The following is a 21,475-nucleotide window of genomic DNA, read 5'->3' as shown; positions in this document are numbered from 1 at the left end:
CAATGTGACTGCATCTGTACTGTTCCCCTCCCCTTCCTCTAATATCACTGGGCTGGATGAAACTGCAGCCAAGCCTACATTGCAGTCTGTGTAGTGTGCAGTACTGATGAAGTTCCTGTGCATGGCCAACAAAGGTCATTGTCCTTGAGCTGTGTCCTTATGCTGCCCCATGTGTAATGTGAGGACTAAGGACATGATACAGCACGGTGCTCTGTCTTCTGAGTTATCCAAAGGTAATAGTTCCTGTGGGAACCACTCTCAGGGTAAGATGCCACCTCCACGTATAACATCTACAGTCTAAGAGGTTAAAGCAGGTGTTGTGTATCTCTATGATTTGTTTGTGGCAGAACAGAAGTGCTAGCAGAGATTTTTTGTTGTAGTAACCATTGGTTATAGGCAGCACTTAAAATGTGCTGAATGCTGTGAATACAGAGAAGGCCAAGTATCATCCCCACATTTTCACACAGCAGCCCCTTTCCCAGTGGGAGGAGAAAGAGAGTGGGAAGGACAAAATCAGGGAAACACAGGGGTCAAAGGTGTCAAAATATAATGCAACTATTAGAGAGCATCCAAAGGAGGGTTATGAAAATAGTGAAGGGTCTGCGGGCAAGATGTATGAAGAACAGCTGAGGTCTCAGGGTGTGCTCAGCACAGAGCAGAGGAACTGAGTGGAGGCCTGATGGCGGCTGCAGCTCCTCACAGGGAGTGGAGGGCAGCGCTGAGCTGTGTGACAGTGACAGGGCCCGAGGGAATGGTAAGGAGCTGTGTGAGGGGAGGGCAGCTGGGGGTGAGGCACAGGGGCTGCACCGGAAGACAGTGGGCATCAAACAGGCTGTCCAGGGCAGTGGGCACGGTCCCAAGTGCAGGAGTTCAAGGAGCATCTGGACAATGCTCTCAAACATGGGGTTTGAATTTTGAGTGGTCTGTGTGGAGCCAAGAGTTGGACTCAGTGGTTCTTTGTGGGTCCCTTCCAACTTAGGATATGCTCTCATAGTTTAACATGTGAAGGGAAGATGAAGAAGAAAGAAAAAAAACTCACCACAAGTGATGCAAAAACAATTATTCAGCAGCCACAAGTAGCAGCTTCCAGCAATGGTTACCACCCATTCAGATGCTTCATTCCCACGTTTTATTGCAAAGCATGATGTTACACGGCATGCGATATTGCTTTGGTCAGGCTGGGTCAGCTGTCCTCGCTGTGTAGCCCCAGCTCCTCCCTGGGGCGGGGGGGACAGGGTGAGAAATAGAAATGGCCTTATCAGTGTGCAAATCACAGAATCACGGAATGGCCAGGGTTGGAAGGGACCTCTAGGATCATGAATCTCCAATCCCCCACATACCAACCAGCAATACCCCAAATCTCAGTGTGTTATCAACACACTTTTGGTCATAAGTCCAAAACACAGCGGATTACAGCCAGCTATGAAGAAGACTAACTAGATCCCAGACAGACCCAGAACACCACCAGAACATGACTAGTGCAAGGCTGGATGCACTCAAATGGAAAATGTGTGCAATTATCAAGTTGCTTTTTGTGCACAAGTGAGAATAGGCAAAAGGATATTAACGTAAGCATTTGTAAGACAGGGAGTTTTGATGGCATGTACCCTGGCATAGCAGCAGTAGCAGTGTATGTCTAGCATGAATGATAGTTCTTCCTTAATTGTGGCCTTTGAACAAAACTTCTCACACACAAAAAAATTACTGGAAATATCAGGACTGTAGAGATACAATTAAAAATCCTCCAGTTGCTACTGAAAACACAACAGGAGGAGAGTTGCTTTGAAAAGGCTGTCAGTGAACATGAGATATTCATCTCCCCTGGTACTTTCCTTAGACAAGCTACAGCAAGCAGCTCACACTCCTCATTGTCAAAGTACATTTCTTCTGTGCTTTTGTGCACAGAGTGTTATGCACAGACTTAGAAAAACACATGCAGAAATCCCAATCTCTGCATGCCTCATATTCCCTTTCTACCTTTACTCAGAGAGAGTGTAGTTTCCTGCGATGACAAGACTGGAAGGGATGTGGACTGGAGGCTCATAATGGGTGTCAGATGTGATCCTGGAGTGAGAACCAGGACAGTGGCAACCAAGAGCAAAGCATCTTCCAGGAAGGCTATAGAAATGCTATGCTCTGCTGGACAGTACAAGTTTGCAAGCAGTACAGCACCCCTCCTGCTCTGCCTGGCCTAGCACTGAGGAGCTGCAGAGATGCTTAGAGGTGAGGATGTGGAAGGTGAGCAGTGACTGTTGGCAGAGAACAGGCAGCACTGCGTTGGCATGGAGCAAGCTGCCTCCTGTGAGCAGCTTTGGACCTCTCCCACAGGCAGCATAGGGATGACCAGGGCAATAAATTCATGTGAATATGTGATTTCACTATATAGATAAGGTCAAGGCTAGAGAAAACAAATAAGCAAATAACAGAAAAGGAGATCCTACAGAAATCACATTATTTTTAGCATGATCTGTTGGGTTTTTATTTCTTGTCACAAATGTGACAACAGTTATTGGCTTCACAGAATCACAAAATCATGGAATTACTGAATCACCAGGGTTGGAAAGTACTTACAAGATCATCCAGTCCAACTGTCCTCATAGCACCAATAGTTTTCACTAAACTATGTCCCTCAGTACAACATCTATATGGTTCTTGAACACCTCCAGGGTTGGTGACTCCACCACCTCCCTGGACAGCCCATTCCAGTGCCTGTCCACTCTTACAGAGAAGTAGTATTTCCTGACATCCAACCTGAAACTCCCTTGGTGCAGCTTGAGGCCATTCCCTCTCATCCTATCACTAGTTACATTAGAGAATAGGCTGACCCCCAGTTCACTACAACCTCCCTTCAGGTTCTTATAGAGATATGTATATAGGTCTCCTTAATGAATATCAAAACAACAGAGTTGAACTGTACAGTTTTTTGCTATTTCTAATTTTGTTTTTCTTTTAATACAGCTGAGTGTTTGGCAGTAAAATTCAGACATGAGCTGCACTATTTTTTCCAGACAAGGTTGGTAAAACATATAGGTCACTCCAAGAGTAATGCTTCTTATTTATTTCCATGGAAACTACAAGGGATACAAAAAGCACAACAACACTATTTGATAGATTGAATTCTCAACTACAGAATATTATTTTTCAACACAGTCACCACCACTTGCTTATGCATTTTTGTCAGCAATGAACAAGAGCCTGCATGTCGCACTCAAAAAAATCTGTACCAGCAGAGGTTACCCAGTTTCACAGCTGTTACAATGACGTTATTACTAGGAAAATGTTGCCCATGCAGTCCATCTTTCATTGGCCTACACAGATGGAAGTCAAAAGGCAACAGATCCAGATGATATGTTGAGTGTGGTAGGACAGTCCAACCAAGACTGCCAGTGTGCTCCAGTCTTCAAACTGGCATGAAGTCTGGTGTTATTGTGCCACAAAAGAATGGTTGTCTTCTCCTCTGAAAGTTTGAGCCTTTGGCTTAATCAGTGCTGTGACACAGCAGTCAGAGTTGATGGTTTATCTAGTTTCAAGGAAATCCAGAAGAATCACCCCTTTGCTATCCCAAAATACAGTGCACATCACTTTACTGGCTTAGGGCTGTGTCTTGAACTTTTTCTTCAGTGGGGACTTTACACGTCATCATTCCATGGATTGCCATTTTGACTCCAGCTCATTGTGGTGACACTACATCTTGTCACTGGTAAATGATATGACCTAGAAAACTGTCACCTTCAGCCTCACATTTGTTCTACAGGTCCTGACGAGCTTTCTTACAGTGTTGTTTTTGTTCCTGTGCAAGTACCTGAGGGACCTACCTGTTGCAGATGTTGCAGTATTCCAACACTGAGACCATTGTTTCCAATGCATTGAAGCTCTGTTATTTAGCTCTGTACACAGTTCCATGCTCCTAATCTGCCATTTAATGTGGATGAGCTGATTGAGAAATTCTTCATTTCATGATGTGACAGCTGTGCATGGCCGTCAGGAATGTGGCTTGTCTTTCAAGTCACTGTGACCACTGCTGTGATGACACCCACCTCCTCACTGTGCTTACACCCACTATTTGGTCTCCATAAACATTCAGCAAGCATGGATGAATGTCAATAGGAACAATTTTTTTCCATGTGAAGGAATTCAATGACACATCTTTTCTTCATCTGCACTTCCACGTCAGATGCCATTCTATCAGATTGCCCTGCTGCTGCCATCTGTCACATGGCAACAAAATGTAACAATATTGGTGGGAAGGTCCACCCTGTACTACCATACCACTAACATCTGCCTTCGATGTTGTGGGTCAACATAACAAAATAGGAGGCTGAGCATGTATAGCTGTGTGGTAAGGCATATTTTACTGTGAATCCTATTTTCTATTCTTTGTTTTCAAATTTTACTGTACACAGTCCTTAAGCTTTGCATTAGTACTCTATGAAACTATTTGGACAGTCATTGACTCATTTTGCTGATGAAGAAGCCCAGGAAGGTGCAAGGAGCACTGCTGCTAAAAAGACAGAGATACCTGAATGTCATATCCTCTCCCCATCAGCACTGCTGCTCTTTCAGAAGAACTTAACAAAAATCAACCACCTCAAGTCCTGGACAGATGATGGATTGGGTAATACATACGGCCAACCATTTGAAGTGTTTATTCATTTATGTGCCACTTATACACCAGGGATTGAAGAAAACATCCTTCCTCTGTTCCTCACAAACTAGGATTGATGTTCTTCGTACGTTTGTTTGGACTAGTGATTTCATAATGTACCACTAAAAAGGGAAGTTGGTTTATGAACACCTGAAATGGCTGTCACTGTAGTTTTCTTTCTTTTGCTTCCTCTGCAATAGTATCCTCCAGGTAACCTTCAGAAGCTCCATGCTACTTCTTGAATATCTACCCTCCATGTTAACCTCTTCTTTCTGCTCCTTTCTTATTCCTTACTTTTTCTCTACCCCTGGCTCCTGAAGACCTCATCTTGCTTTTTTTTTTTTTTTCTTCTTCTTGCCAAAATACTTCACCGGAACCTGGATTTTTGTAATTCATATTAATAACTGTAGTAGGAGGGTGAAGACACAAAGTGACTTACTATTTTCCTGAGCTGGCTCCCATTTGAAGGCACTGAAGTTCAGAGTGGTTTGACTATGCCTGTGCCAGAAGAAGAACAAAAAAAATCAGTGATATCATCAGTAAAGAAATTAAAAACCTGTAGAACTCTCTTCTGCCATCTTTAACCCCTCATTCCCCAAGACCTACCTGTGACAAAGCAAGTCTTGAAGAGTGCAACATCTCAAATAATAGTGGCAGTTTCTGTCCTTGGGAGATTGCCAAAATTCTTGCTGCATTTCAAGAAATCTTGCTCAAGTTTGGGATCATGTTGCCTATGTCACTTTCAGTCTCAGCACTTCTTCAGCATGCTTAGCTGCCTTAAAGTTCTTCGAATCATCAGGTAATATTAGACACATGTATGCATATTTCAATGACTAGATACTGGAAATAAATTTTTTAGTAATCTTTAATAATCACAGAGAACTGTGCTTGGCAGGTATACCGGGTCTGTCAAACTGCTTGGAGGAATACAATATTTGAGGTTTCCACGTGAATCAGAGCATATCCTGCAATGGGCTGTAGTGCTACAAGGCTCACCCAAGCACAGCCATTCTTCTAGGAGCTGGGGTTGTTTTTCCTAAGTTCTTCAGTACTTCTCTGCAGTTTACAGCAATGGCCTGTAGCTGTCAGCTACATTTTAAAGCAATTTTCTTGTAAAATAGATGCTTTCCAGCTGCAGAGGAAGCCAATCCTCATGTCTTCAGATCTGAATTTTGCAGTGATTTGGAACTGGCACTTGACAAGCTTTGTATCATTCTATCCAGGCTGGATACCTCTTAGATTTAAAGGCTCTCAAAACATTTTGACTTTGATACGCTTATATCGATACTGGACCCCATCCCAGACGGCTCGCATGTTAAAATAATCTTTTTAAGAGCTGAAATACTGAGCAGTCTGCAACCTCCTTGCTCTGGGTTTCCATACAGCTCTGGAAGGGTTCAGTACTGAGCAGTTGCTCTGCCTGCAATGTCTCCTTGGTACTGCTGGGTGAGAGAGAAAGATCTGGAATCCCAAAGGACAGTGCAGCAAGCCATTGCTGGTTCAGTCCTCTTTGCTGCTGTGCCTCTTGCACTGCATCCATGAAAGTGAGGCGTAACACGCCTCTGTGACAAGACTGAGTGCTGAGTACTGCATGCCAAACCAACATCAGCTCTTCTTCACCGAGCAGCAGAACTTTCAGGTCTTCCATTTGTGTATGTGTATCTTAATTCATCCAACTCACCTCTTCTTTTTATATAGTGGCATGGCACATCCTTCTTCCTATTGGCTGGATCAAAACTAGATCACACAAAAAGATGCTTTGGAGTAGCTCAGTATTCAGAGGAATTAAAGTCAAAAGAGATTTACTGGAAGGCACTCAGATGCCAAGAGGTATTAAATAACAAGATTTTATCATGTATAATCATTTATTGAGCTGAGAATCCATACAAGGTAAACAAATGTTTACATTATCATACAGTAAGCATTTCCAGGGCTTAATAAAAATGATTGTCACTCACTGTGCTTCACAAAAAAATTCATTTTAATGAATAAATAATTTGATGAAATCAAAAAATATTTACAATATAAACAAATGAAAAAGCTTTGGATATATTAATCTGAGCATCCTGTATTTTGCATTTGTCTAACTGCATTTCTACCAAGATTCTCTCTCTGAAATGGTACAAAGTGGATAGAAATTACAACTCAAAAAAGTTAACATGATTTGGTACATGTCTTTCCATTAGTTCAAATAAGCTACATATGATTCATTTATTATGCACGTGTTAGAATGCAAATATAACTAAAATCATATATTATCAAAATGCCAGATAGCATCCTCCACAGAACAGAAATGTACACTAGGCCATGACAATAACTGAGAATCACAGGCGACAAAATAGAACGAAGAGTACAAATTCCTTCATAAGAATATAATTGTGCTCTCTTATTTACCAGAGGACTATGCTGCTTCACCACACCGATGGCTACATATGAATACAGTGTTCAACGACCGCCATGTGGTTTGGTGTACGCTCATATGGGTGTCAAGCAGCGGCATTAATAGTGGAAAATGGGCAGTGCAAGCAGTTTTATAAACATCTCTTTGGGCTCTTAAAAAGAGCCAGTTATACAAAGCAGTAGAAGCGTAACACTGAGAAGTCTTCATCTCATTGACACAGATATCATGAAACGACTTGCTTTGTTTGTGGTGGTGGAGGGAGGAACAGTGTCTGCGCTGTTTATGCCATCAGCCAGAATTCAAGTATTCCAAAGCCACTTCATAGCAGAATTTATATTGATCCTGAAAAATCAAGACAACCACAGAGTCAATTATTGAAGGAACTTAATTAAGGGGATCAATATTTCTCTTCTGTTAAAATTATTTACAATCAGCTGTGGTCTATGGGAGCCAATTTGCAAATCAAATTTATATTCGGATAAGAAAATCTTTACATTAACCAGACAATAGACACTACGCACACAATAATTTACAGTACTGCTCCTATTAGTCGTGTAGTTAGCTGCTCTAATACACTTGTATGAGAAAAATTGACTACACATAAGTAAATTGACTTGCAGCCCTTTAGTCATCTGTCAAAATGCTCACACAGCGCTTTGGCAGAAATGCAGTTATTGAAGTTCGTCCATGGAAACGCTGATCTTAAAACAGACCCAACGTCTGATGCTTTTCAGTGCATAACTCCTATTTTCAAACAATCATAAAATCATTTGGCCCTTAAGGGCCATCTAGATCAACTGCCTTGCAATGAACAGGGACACACCAACAGCAGATCAGGTTGCTCAGAGCCCCATCAAGCCTGACCTTGCATGTCTCCAGAGATGGGGCATCCACCACCTCTCTGGGCAACCTGTCAGAGGTGGTGGATGTTCTGTCCCTAGAGACATACCAGCATCTGAGCATCAAAATACTCAGATGCTCACTACATGTCAATGTGAAGTCTGCTTATTGTTCCTCCTCCTCTAGAGGCTCAAACCCACACTGAAGTACTGTGGTCCCTCAGTACAGTATGACAGGAGACCAGGACAGATCTGAATTAATTGGACCTATTCACATTCATTTTCAGTTACTGGTGATGTGTATTTTAGGGTCCTAACAGCTCTTCTGTTACCCAGTCTAAGTTTCCAGGTACCAGTCCTGCACTTTAAACACAGAATTGCTATTTACTTTTGCAATGGCTGGGAAGCTGATCCAGATCCAGGAAAATCCCAGTTCGCATCGTGAGATGAACAGTCATGACTTTATCCTTTTCACATCTTAAGTGGCACAAAGAGGTCAGTGCTTTTGACTGACTCTCACAGGGCAACTTTGAGGGATGTGATACTTTGGGACTTAACAATTTTGTGCTCACACACATCCCTCTTCCTACTCGGAATATTTAGAGATGCTACAGGTGTTAAATAAAAATGCTGAAAGAAATAGGTGTGGGTTCTTTGAATGCAAGTGTGTTCTAACAATTCACAATCACCATTTTATGACTATTTCTGCCACCAAGATGCCTCTCCCTATCACACACTTTAATCAATTAAAAATTTAGCCGAGCATGTAGGGAGATTACAAGTACATTCCAGATCTATTGTCCTTTTTATCGAAGAAAACATTATAAAGGTTTAAATCTAATGGCCTGTACTCATAATTTTGGGTCACTTCTTAGCTGAAAAGTGAGGTTAAGAGGCCAAACAATATCACTGTGATCAAAAAGCCAGAAAAAGACAGTGACAATTTAGAAGTCCTTTTGTTGGGAGCTGCCACTTTAAAAGAAAACAAACCCTAAGTTTGTTCTGTGTTGTCTAAGTCATGAATGAAACTCATGTTAGGCTTTAAGATCCTGCAGGGTTCCATAAACTGCTCGTGTCTTCTTCAGGATGAGAAAAGATAAAAAAAGAAAGAAATATTATGCATTTTTTTTGTATATATTATGTACATTATGTACACTTATCCACTGCCATTTTTACATGCTTACTTTACGCTGATTTAGTGTGCTAGCAAAACTATCATTTTTATTAAACCTGTGTTAAAGAGTCATTTTTTATTATTTCCCACTGTGTTCACTCATGTGTGTCCTTGGTACATTTTCATTATTCATTTGATGACTAATATGAAAAGCTTATTTATGTTAGTTGGCTTCAGAGAGGAATACTGGTTTTTCTTTCTAGGATAACCACTGGTAGGTCCAATAACATTTCTAAGAAAATGGTTTGTACATGCTGTACATGCTGTAGCATGTATACGTCGCAACACCATGTATTGCCTTTCTATGTTGGCTGAACAATTTCATAGATTTTTCCACACTGAAAAGATGTGGCATTCAGATTTCTACACTTGCAGGAAAACCAATTGTTTCACTGAAATTAAGTGATGAATCTCGATGTATGGACTGCAAAGACCATCCTTCCTCTGATCATAAGGTATGTAACTGGTTTATATAAAGCAGTCTTGAAGCTGTTTTTGTCAAATACTGTTTCAACCTTGAACATTTCTTCTCTTGTAACAGCATTTTACAGAAGTAGATGAAATTACCGTTCTCATTTTTCAGACAGGCAAACTGAGGCAGAGACACATAATAAAGGTCAAAAAGGAGGAAATCAGTAACAGGCTCAGGAAAAGAACGGAAGTGTCCACGTTCCCTTTTTACAATGGAAAAATCAATGTGAAAATTCTCTTGAACCTTGCTAATTCAAGTTGTACTAATTCTTTTTTGTCAGTGGATTAAGAGATAATGGAAAAAATCCTGATTGTCCCCTACCTTAGTTTCTTAGTTTCCCCTACTTAGTTATTGGTAAAATACGAAAAACAATACTGCTCTCCTTCCTAAGGGCTTTGAAATGTCCTAGTGAAAAAACCTTACAAAGGCTTCTTAATACCATTCAAACATTCTCAGACCTCCCCCAATTTACTAAGAGTTATTTTTATATTCTAAAATAATACATCCAGCTTTTGATTAAAAACATTCTGTGCTGAAAAATGGAGACAGCTGCCTGACAAATCTATACCTGGGAACTGTCAAAAACAGGAATTTATAGAGAGCATTTTCTTCAACTGTACATCTTCACACTGGTAATTTTCTTTTTATTTCTATAAAATAGATGAAGAAGAGATCAGTGTGTTCTGTGGACTTAAGCTCTGGGAGAACCAAAAACAGCGGGCCTGCCAAGTCTCTATCCAAAACTATACTATCTGAAAGAAGAAGTAGACATTTATCTTAATATCTGGGAAATAAAAATGTATGGTTCTCAGCATGATGATTCTCCTCCTGAGAATACAAACCAGAAAAAGAGGAGCCAAATAAGCTGCTCCCTCCCACCTCTGTGAAAGTTTAATAGTTTCTTACTGTTACAAGATTCACAGTTTCACATTCCTGGCTTGTGGTCCCGCAGTGCTAGTTGTGAACTCCCTCTTCGCTTTGCACAGCTGGCAACATCTGGCTTTGTGCCATGAGCTTGGCTAGAACAGGGCCTAAGGGAAGGGTTGCGACTTTTTATAGAATCACAGAATGACTTGGGTTGGAAGGGATCTCAGAGCCCACTCAGCCCCAACTCTGTGCTGTGGGCAGGGCTGCCATCCAGCAGCTCAGCTGCCCAGGGCCCCATCCAACCTGGCCTTGAGCACCTCTAGGGATGGGCCACCACAGCTTCTCTAGGCAGCCCATTCTTTCTCAGGTAGCCTAAATGTGAGGGACCTGGGGAAAAAGTGTCTTTATGGCCCTGGTATGAGAATAGGATATCATGCTTCAGCCCTCTCTGAGTATAAAACTACACACTGGAGCATAAGAACTTGCTGCTTTAAGCTGTTCTGCAGCTCTTGTGGAGTAGCAGCTGGCACTTCAGCAATTCGCCATTACAAAAAAAAACCATAAAACACTCTAAGAAAATAATTGCACATGGCCCCTTGTTTCTGAACTTCTTTAATCTTTCTATGAGATAGAGCAACTATAATTAAATGCAATATTCTGGATGTCAAACTGAAATTCATGGCTTTGATAAATACTTGGCGATTAAGCTATTTATAATATATATAATTTGAAAATCTGGCATTTCATTTTACATAACTATTATTTCAACCCATGCAAGGGCTGCTCTCCACTTGGCTCAGCCTGCTAGAAAGGAAAATTAATAAGGATGTTCAGCTGAAAGTTTAAAACTCTTAAAAAATTCAAATGAACAGAGACAAAGTCTCATTGGGAAGAAAGCAGTGTAAAAATACTCTTACAAGTGAAGTGACTTCATTATCCCCTTTGAAAATGACTTGCTTGCTTTGTGAACAACTCCCACTGCAAATCTTGGAAATCTGACTGAATCTTCTGAGAAAAAGGAACATTTTCTATTTAGTGCAGCAGTTAAAAAGCTCGTACCAGAAGGTCCACCATGTTAGGCTTATTATTTCTCAGTGTCTTCACAGCATGGAATACATCAACAGCCCTCTGATGTTGAAGCATTTCACAAACAATACTGATTGCACAAAACGTCCCACTGCGGCCACCTCCATTCCTGTAAGAAAAGTAAAAAATAAATGGCTTGGTTACCATCTGACTATATTACAAGTTCTTACAGCGCCAGGAATGGCTACAGAAGGTATGAGTTCCACCAGGGAGAAACCAAAGAATACGAATGTGCCGGAAGGCGGCTGAACTCTAACCTGAGTGCTGTTTTTAATTGGAATTAATGGGCTGAATGATCTCAAACCTATCATCCAGCATCCAGGAGGCTGAAAGCCTGAAGGGAACTGAGTGGCTGAGTTTTGTGCCACTCTCTTTAGTGAAGTTTTGAGGCAGCATGAAGGGAATGTTAAAATAAGGACAAGGTACTTTTAGATTGAATTTAATACCCTTTTGTACTATAAACGCACAAGGATGTAATATCGGGCTAGAAACATTATAGAGAAAGAGGATCTTTTAAGGTTTTTTTAATTGCTGATCCTGGCTCCTTCTTCCTGTACCCAAAGGTGTTTCAGAAGAACAACAGAAATGGTGTCTAATTTGCTTGCAAGCCATTTGGCTGTGCTTTTAGCATGGCCCAAGGTGGGACTGCAATATTCTGGTGACTGATGTTCCCGCCCTGCAGCAGCAGGCACAGGGACTGGCTGCACTCTAACAGCTGCTTCTGGAAGTGACTGCATTCCTCTTCCACCCACAGCATCAGAAAACAAGAACCCAAAGAGAAACCCAACGAAGATACTGGGCACAAATGCTCATTCGCGTGATCAAATACAGCCTTTAATAATACTTTATGCCTAGTTAATCTTTAGGAGAATCTCTTTCTTGCTGGAAACCCTACTATTTCTATAGCTATCCTAATCAGAATATTTAGGCTGCAATTCACCAAAAATAATAAACCTTACTAATTACCAGAGTGTAGCCTAGATAGGTAGCTGGTCTTTCAAACCAGCTTTGCAAATGGTTGATTTTCAAAGGAAACTACAATGTCTCACAACTGTCACATCCCAGCAGTATGAAAAGAATGCTCTCTGCTGCCAAAACATTGCTTGATATTGTAGAACTCTTTGAGAATTTTAATTAAAATAAAGTCATTTAAAAGGATTATATTAGAGCTTTTTCTTTCTTTACTGCCTGGAAGTGACGCATGTGTGATGTTGTACAACTATTTAATATCATCAGCCACCTCAGAGATAACAGTAATTTGCACTTCAAAAGGGTCTTTTCAGCTAAAGATCTCAAAACATTAATTAATCACACTGCACAATGCTCCTTTGATGAAAGTATTATTATCCCCATTCTACAGATGGGGAAACTGAAGAGCAATGACTTGTTCAAGGTCAGTGATAGTAGGAATTATTAATGTACTTTCCTCCATCGTTGTAATATTGATTAACTGCAAACCAAAATTCAGGAAGTTATTGTCTACTCTTGGGTTCCAACTTCTGAAAGCATCTTAGCATATGCTTTTCACATGAACATATCCTTATCCATCATTGTAACATCTTTAAGTAGATCTCCAGAAGGAGAGGGATACAATTTCAGGCATGAATATTTAATCTCAGAAGACCAACCAATGCTGAGAACAAGTAGTATGTACATGTATTAAGCCATATCAAAAGGCAGGATGGTGGATGAGAGCCTGTACCCGTGGAACACAAAGTCACCAGAGGACAAAAATATGTATCATTGTGAAAGAAAGGCAAGACAGTCAAAGGGCCATCATAACTGTTCTACCAGACCATTTTTTCTTCCATGACTTCTGGAAGAGGAATAATTCCCTACAGTATTATTCATTTCTACCGTTAATGAACTGTAGATGGCACTGAATAGAAATAAAAAGTGCATTGTCCTGAAGGTACAGTTTTGATTGTTTTTGACAGTTTTGAACAAATATGCAACTTTTTCATTTGAAAATGTCACTTGAAATCTTTCTATAATATAGAGTTTTACCCATCATCTTTTCACAGGTGTCTACCAAGGGACAGAGTGGGAAACTCATGAATCTACATAAAAAAAAACAAACACGATTTCTTGTGTCTTCAGAGCTTTTAAATGAGCAGCTGTATTATTTATTCAGATCCTGTACCTCTTCACCTTCTCATGAATCTTTAAAAACATGGCACAAATACTAGGATAACAGTATTCTTCTCACTGGTCCCTAGTACTTACAAGCAATGGACAACTGTGCGTCCCTCTCCCCCGTTGTACTCCTCCTGCCACTTCTCCACCTGGCGGATGAGCTTCAAGAACGAGCGTTTGGAAACTGGTGTGTCCCTGTACATGGGCCATCCCAGGAACTGGAACTGCTGCACCATCCGATAGCCGTCCTGGGGCTGCAGGCATTCAGGAAATGAGCAGGAAAAGAAGGAACAGCATTGTTTATGGTCTATTCAAATGGTGCGTAACTTAGATATTTGCATCAGCGAGGAAAGTTGTTTGGGCAAATCACCACTGACAAACTACTAATGCAATTTCAATTGCCCGTAAGGAGTTATGACTTTTAATTTCCAACCAAGCTATTAGGACAAGAGGTTTTAAATAGAGGGTATACAAACAGACTAGAAGAGAGCAATGGTACAGCAGCAGGATCAAACAAACAATTAATTAATATCATAGTAGAGAAGTTGCAGTAGAATTATGTAAGCATTGCAGCATTTTGAGAAACATTTGCACTCTTCTGTCTTTTTTACAAGAAAGGTCAAAACCTCTCAAGATAGTTTGAAGCGGAAAAATGTTTTAAAAACCAAATGAAACCCTCAGATTTTTCCTGCTTATAAAAAACAAACTAAATTTTACTTTACTGTGTGCTACTGAAGCAGTCAGAACCCCTCTGGTGAGATGTTACTGAACAGTTGCTTTATGGTGATTTAAAATAAAAAAAGGAGCACAGAACAAGTGTTAGTGGCAGAAAATTACAGTCCTTTGAAAAGGGCATAATAAACACACAGATGAAAACTGGTTTTGTAGTTTAGGATTTGCCATTTTCACTTCTGGCAAAGTGAATGCATTTTAGTACCACTTTGAAAATGAGCAATGTGCAGAAATGTTGATGTTACCAGTTTTGCTCTAGAGTAAGAGGTAATAGAGAGGATGTAAGATTAACAAGGTAAGGGAATAAACCAAGCATTGGATATGTTCTTCAATGGGTTTTTGTCTGCTTTATGTCAAATTTGGACTCCACTACTTTCCTGCCTGGTTTCTTTCAATTGCATGCCCCATCTCCCCAAATGGCATCAGCCAGACCCAGCTTCTGCTACAGCTCCCGTTAACACTCTTGGAGACTGTGGTATTATGTTGCCAAATTTTCTGGGAATGCAAGACCTTTGTCATACAAAAGTAGTACCTTTAAGCTTACAGTCTACTCCCCTGTTTGCATAGGAGCATCCCAGGCAGTGTTCTGGGGGCCTTCCTCTCACTGTTCTGACAGCTACTGGACTCCATGGCAGCTCCTGACTTTTTAACAGAGAGTGTTTCTTACTCCTAGATGTAGTTCTTCAGGGAACAGTACCAGTCCACTGCAAAAGCTCTCTCCATCTGGATGGGAAGAGATGCCTGGTCTGTGGCTGAATCCTTTTTCCGCTCAGCTTTAAATTGATGCCTAATTTAGTCTTCTGTCAACTTTATAGTAGCATAAAAGCTGGATACGAGATCGTACTTGTCCCTGTGAAATGCTTACATCTATTATGAAGTGTGATTAGTGGGATAAGATCTGCACTAAAAGCCTGGGCCTGGTATTGAAAAACATGCCTAGTGTTGCATGACGCAGGATAATAAACATATAAGATGGCTAATTTAAAACTCTTAAATTAAAACTGCACTGATATCACCATTTTGTGGCTACCAGATAACCTCTATATTGCATTTATTTCATTTGTATTTAATGCACTTGAGATACGCATTACAAGATTTTTCAATTGCACACACAAGACTTTTTTTCTCAATGATTACTGTGTGATCCATTATTTGCTCATGCTCTCAACTCTTTCAGGTTGGATATCAGGAAAAAATTCTTCTCAGAAAGAGCAATGAGGCAGTGGCACAGGCTGCCTGGGGAGGTGGTGGAGTCACCATCCCTGGAGGTGTTCAAACCATGTGGATGTGGCACTGAGGGACGTGGTTAGGGGGCATGGTGGGGATGGATTCACGGTTGGACTGGATGATCTTAGAGGTCTTTCTCAACCTTAATGATTTTATGATTCTACAAGTAGGCTGAATAATGAGAATAGCTTTATGTGAGTTTAACTTTTTTTTTTGCGACTGGGATAGAGTCAGCTGAATCACTGAGGCAGAATTGTCTTGTGAGTAAAATCCTTACTCTGGCTGCATTGTAAATTCGGAATATCCGGCTGATGATGTCTTCTTCTAAATCAGCTGATACAAACTCCACCTGAATAGGACCATGTCGGTGTACTCCGTTTTCTGGCCAGTACTGAGGACACAACTACAAATACAAAAAACACATACAATTACTTTTAATTTAATGTTGCCTCAGTATATTTTTTAAGATATATTGTGCTACTTTTATTGCAGACATTCTTACACAGTTTCTGTATATTTCATATACAGTGCACTGTCCTTCACTATTTTCAAGCTCTGATTTTACCTGAGCAGACCAAATTTCAACAAATGCCTTTTTACTTTGCTGAACATGTTAATGCTTGCTGCTCTGCTTGCCATTTGGAGAAATGTATTTCTGACGCTCAGCATCAATTCTACAATATGGTATGACAGGACAAGGGGATGCTGTCAAATATTAGCAGATCTGGGAGAAAGTACAAAGCCTAACACCAAAGGCCTGGTATCTTCAACTGTCTGAAAAAAGTTGATAATAATTCAAACTACATCAAAATGTGGGCTCTATGCTATAAGTCTCAAAATTCAGGATCTCACTTTCACATCTGTCTCATCTGTGAGTGGCAATATTGGCATTATGTATGTACATATTATATATGTAATAATATGTATATTATTACTTTTGTTCCAAAAGTAATGCTTCATATTTATTTCCATGGAAATTATAACAGATACAAAGAGCACAATAACACTATCTGACAGCAAATTCTCAGCTACAAAACATTATTTTTCAACACAATTACCATCATAAGCTTTGCATTTTTGCCAGGGATGAACAAGAGCCTGCATGCCATGCTCATCAAAATCTACACCAGCAGAGGTGACCCACTGTCACTGTTGTCACTGCTGAAATGGACCACTCGACACCTTACTGAGTTCACACCCACTGTGATGTGAGTAGGAGGCATTACTTTCAGAGCAGCCCTCATATATTACAGCAGCATTGTTTTACATTTTCAGCAACTGCTTAATTGCATCTTATGAACACCACTTGGAAACAGTACTTATCCTTTAGTGCTCAGATAACATTACTTCCAGGTATCTAAAGATCACAAAGCAGCATTAGCATTATCCTGCAGTTTTACTGTCTAATAAAACCATGATGGCTCCGTCCTGGAACCCATTATCCTCTCTCTTTTAAAGATTAAAACAACACTTTGCTTGGAGATATTTGAAGCTACACTTTGCTTATCAATTTCTTCCATAAAAACCCTAATGATTTATTTTTAGGGACACCTAGAGTAGTTCAAGCAGACAGTTTTTGCAAGCATTCACCAAAATTAAGCATGAACTCATGAAATTTTGTTTGCTTGCAGAACCATTGATCTCATATTTGGAACTTTATTTCATTTGGTAGAACAGCTGTGGTCCTCATTCTGCTGCATTGCTGTTGGTGATCCAGAGCAGAGTTGACAAATCACATCTCCTCCAGATGTTGTTTTGCATTTCTTGTAACACTTATTCCTCAAAAAAGCCATTTGGAGATGACTACATTTTAGGAAAACATAATCATTTACTACATCAATTAAAAAGAGAACAGAGTCTGATTTGCTGGGGTTCACTTTAACAAGTAAAGAACAGAATTTTCAAGTAGGAAAATATATTTTAATTTATTTTAAATCCCCACATGATTCAGTCTGCTGAGCAAATTGCTTTCCAAATATTCCCTAAATCTTAACATTTCTTTTATTATGAAATACACCAGTGTGCAGGATAGCAGAATACAATACTGACATGCATGCAACTAATGCAAATGCCAGCGCTCAGATCACTGAATGTATGCACAATTCAGTATGTGTCTTTCAAATACACAGCAATACTGTTCAAACAGATCTTTGAAAAATGCTTAGATGATAATAAACAGAGCTGTTTGCCAGAGCTGTTTTTGGAAGCCAAGATTTTCAAGTTCTAAAGAAATCCAAAAGCATTTAGGTCTGAGCATTTTGCATGCGTGTGATGCCAGCGACTCTCTTTAAGTCAGAGACACTTTGAAAGGCTGAATTTCATTTCCCAACAGAGTGCAACCATCCAGATGAATTGTAATATCTAAACAGAAATGTAAACACTTCATATATACATAAATAATAATGATAACGGTAATTATTAATAGATCTGAATGTAATGTGTGTTTTTAATAAACTCTGCCCTCTCTCCACTCCTGTTTGCTCTGAGGGTTTTCAGATTTATTCCTAATGAAAAGATTTTTACTCACATTAGAGGGAAAAGGTTTAACATGCTGCTGAGGCAGGTGTATTAACTGCATATCCCAATGGCTTTTAAAAGCCTGTGAGGCTAAAAGATGCTTGAAATAGCTGCGCACTATTGTAAATTCAAAACACAGCCCACAAATTAAAAGAACTCTGTTCACCAGTCCCTTGCAGTCTGACTCCCTTGAGTCCTTCCTTATTCACTCAGAAACTAATCTTAGACTCATGAATAAAAGTTTTGTCTTTCATTTCTATTTTTCTCCCTGTAGACAGTGAAGTCTTTAAAACAGTGTGTGGAATTCCTACACACTACACATGAAACACCAAACTGATGATTAGTATGTTTTTAAAACAAGTTCTTCATGTTAATATGAAATAGAGGAAACATTTTTCAAGGTATGAAAAATATTCAAGAGACCCAAAAGATTCTTGATCATATAAAGAACAAAAATGACAAGCAATCTGCTGAAAAAAAATAAAAATTGATCTTATCTTTTCCAGTAATTAGCAAATATTAAGGATTCAGATTACCACCACTTTATTCCAGCAGAGGGTTGGTGCATTGCATTGAAAACAAGGAAATGATCCCTGTACAAAAACCTGGAATTGCACAATTGCAGGTCAGGCTCTGGGATGCTCAGTGATTAATGCTAGTGATTAAATTGCCAAGTCAGTATGTATGGTTTTCCACTTTTCTAAAGAACATGTACAGCATGCACAACTCTGTTGTAAGGTAATTACATTCCCCTGTGTGTTCCTTTGTCCATGCTTAGTGTCTGATATTGTTCAGTTCTTATCTCCTAGCAATACAATCTTGTGCCAAAGACAACACAGATTTTCAGGCTGGGAACACCCATCCCTGCGGGCAGACCAAGGTCACTGACCTGTCCCATGCAAGTCAGTGAGGAGCTGTTGGCTTCTGCTTGTGACTTTTGGCCATGAGCATGCTTCAGACTTGAGTCAAAAATCTACAACCAAAAGCTTTTGGTTTTTAACAGATCTTCTCAGAGTATGCTTTTCCATCAGAATAAATTATGGTTGCATACACTTATGTGTGTGGGCATTAACATTTTGGTAGAGAAGCTGCTGATGCTCTGATTTATTCCTCCTTCCCTATGCGTATCCGCAAGCTACAAATCAATTTTTTAATGTGTTAGTATTTAATGTTGTTTTATACAACTAATTACATCCTAAAGCTGTTCTGTTCTGAAACACACACGTGCTGCGATGCTGAGGCACTGGCATTTCTCTGTCAAATAGAAGCGTTTGGACTTACTTGGGCTGGATCCACGTCATTCAGCATAACTATTGAAGTACAGTGATAATCTAGGACCAGTCTCCAGAAATCTTTGACAGTATTTGGCAAGGGATGCTGCGTAACTATAAAGGCTGATGGTTGCTTGTAGCTCTGCAAAGAAATAAGAAGAGATGGTTAGAGAAGAATGGTAAGAGAAAAAAACTCACTTAGTAGAATGCCAGTAATAGTCTCAAACTTCAGGACTGAAAACATTATTTCTATTTTCCGTATCGTTTATATGCTATTTTCAGCTCTTTTCTGAGATTTTATATGCTTGAAAATTAATAAACTGAATATAATTTTTGGTGATGTTATATTTCTGAAACTTATTTCATGCCTCAGGCATAGGATAAAATCATCTGAGGTTTTCCCTCCAATGCAACTCCTACAAAATTTTGAGCAACAATTTTGTTTTGAGCTGCTAATGGACAGATTAATCTTGGCCACCTGCACTAAGCTGTTGATTTGAATTATTCCTATGGAAGGAAGCATCTACTTATTTTTCCAGAAACAGTGTTCAAATTATGGTCTATCTGACAGAAAGGAAGATATCTAGGGGATACATTTCGACTTTTTTTTTCTTTTTTTTTTTTTTCAGTCAGAGCGAATTACTAGCGATGCTGTTCGTGCAACAGTTGCATTGTGAATCTTGCACTCGCATTTTCATGTCAGTCCTCCTGAGTGTTACAGGCCAGCGTGGCCATCCTGGGGCAAACGTTGGCAGGGGCTGTCCTTACCTCCAAAGGAGGGCAGGAAGGCCTCTACATGCCTTCAGTGACCAGATATTGAATAATGAAAACTGTGCTGGCTGGCCCTTTTTCTTGAAGTGAGCTTATTTAAGTGTGAGGTGATCCAACTGCATCTCAGCCAGAGGTGCAGTTTTCACACAGAGATTCAGCATCTTGCCTGTGAGACTGAAAGTTCAGAGAGAAGAACAAATGCCTGCTCTTGTCCTTTAGTGAAGGGATACTGCATGTGTTTTGGATGGAAAGTGAGCCTTGGAGCCTTTGGCCCAGATATGCTTTTGGAATCAGCTTGTTGTTTCAAGAATGAAGCATTTTCAAAGTGTTTCAAGAATTGAGTGTTTTCAAAGCAAATACTGAGGCAGTACTTAATTTGAAGAACAAAACCACACTGAACGCTCCACTAAGACCACGTAATGGCAAGATCGTAAATTGCAGATCAAGGAAGCACTATTCTAATATGAGTGCATATAACAGACTTACTTACGGTGAGAACCAAGAGAAGTCACTTAAACTGTTGCCCTCAGTTCCTCTACATAGATCAATAAAAAGATAATACGCTTTTATTTTCACAGGAGAGTTTTGAACTTAGGCCCATTTTAGGAAAACACTGAGAACTTCGAAGGAAAAAAAATGCAACAACTGCTATAAACTGTTGTTACTCTAGCTTCACTTTTCAAAAAGGCCATTTACAATGTATTCATTCTTTTCTAACCTCTGCTTTCATGTTGTTTATGTGTGTGTGACAACCGTAATTACTATAGCTCTAAATTGTCAAAGATGGGCTATAAATATCTACACTCTGAAGGAGGTTTAAGTGTCTTTTTACTGATACTCTATTAGCAGGATTAAAATTACTCAAGATGCATTAGGAAAAAAATGCACACACGCATGAAGAGGAACCATTCATTCATACAGAAATAAACAGAAAGACTGAAGTAATGGCTTGTGTATTATCTTGTGCTGACAGACAATTCTTTTTTTTTTGTTAATTACTTCTTCAATTAGAAACAAAGGGAACTGAAATATTGCTGCAAACTGTATTATCCCATTTAACTGTCTTAGTGTCTTAATACGTAACTAATTTTTTCCTAGGCCAGATGGTTAAAAATTCAAGCACTAGGGAGAAATCTAGATGCATTTAATTTATCAAAACTCCCTGACTTGCTCTCTAAGTATGGCTTTGGAACCTTGGTTTTGACATAACATATGTGTGATCCTAAATGTACTTGAGAGCTTAAAGATTTTGTGCCATGTTTTTGGAAAACAAGCTAGAAAGATTTCAGCCTTGTGCTGACTCCACTTTCTGGCACTGCTCAGTCTGGAGAGCTCCT

The 21,475-nt window shown here is 39.7% G+C and overlaps 1 protein-coding gene across 12 annotated transcripts in view; it reads right to left on the bottom strand.

The window, feature by feature from the left end:
- Nucleotides 1–3,047: 3,047 nt before the first annotated feature.
- The window catches only part of PTPRM (protein tyrosine phosphatase receptor type M), a 459,433-nt gene continuing 441,005 nt past the window's right edge, over nucleotides 3,048–21,475 (bottom strand). For 3 of the 12 annotated variants that reach the window (XM_048940372.1, XM_048940380.1, XM_048940379.1), the window contains 5 exons: nucleotides 19,378–19,509; nucleotides 15,857–15,982; nucleotides 13,711–13,874; nucleotides 11,458–11,593; nucleotides 3,050–7,388 (listed from right to left, as the gene is read on the bottom strand). In XM_048940372.1, the coding sequence (XP_048796329.1) occupies nucleotides 7,335–7,388; nucleotides 11,458–11,593; nucleotides 13,711–13,874; nucleotides 15,857–15,982; nucleotides 19,378–19,509 (612 nt within the window). In that variant the 3' untranslated portion in view covers nucleotides 3,050–7,334. Of the gene's footprint in view, nucleotides 7,389–11,457; nucleotides 11,594–13,710; nucleotides 13,875–15,856; nucleotides 15,983–19,377; nucleotides 19,510–21,475 lie in introns of all 12 variants that reach the window. The other 9 variants (XM_048940373.1, XM_048940375.1, XM_048940371.1 and 6 more) reach the window with 6 other exon arrangements.

This window comes from Lagopus muta, chromosome 3, assembly GCF_023343835.1.
Source record: "Lagopus muta isolate bLagMut1 chromosome 3, bLagMut1 primary, whole genome shotgun sequence".
Lineage (NCBI taxonomy): Eukaryota > Metazoa > Chordata > Aves > Galliformes > Phasianidae > Lagopus > Lagopus muta.
Note: the sequence above shows the minus strand (reverse complement) of the source record. Positions and strands in the feature narration are given on the sequence as shown.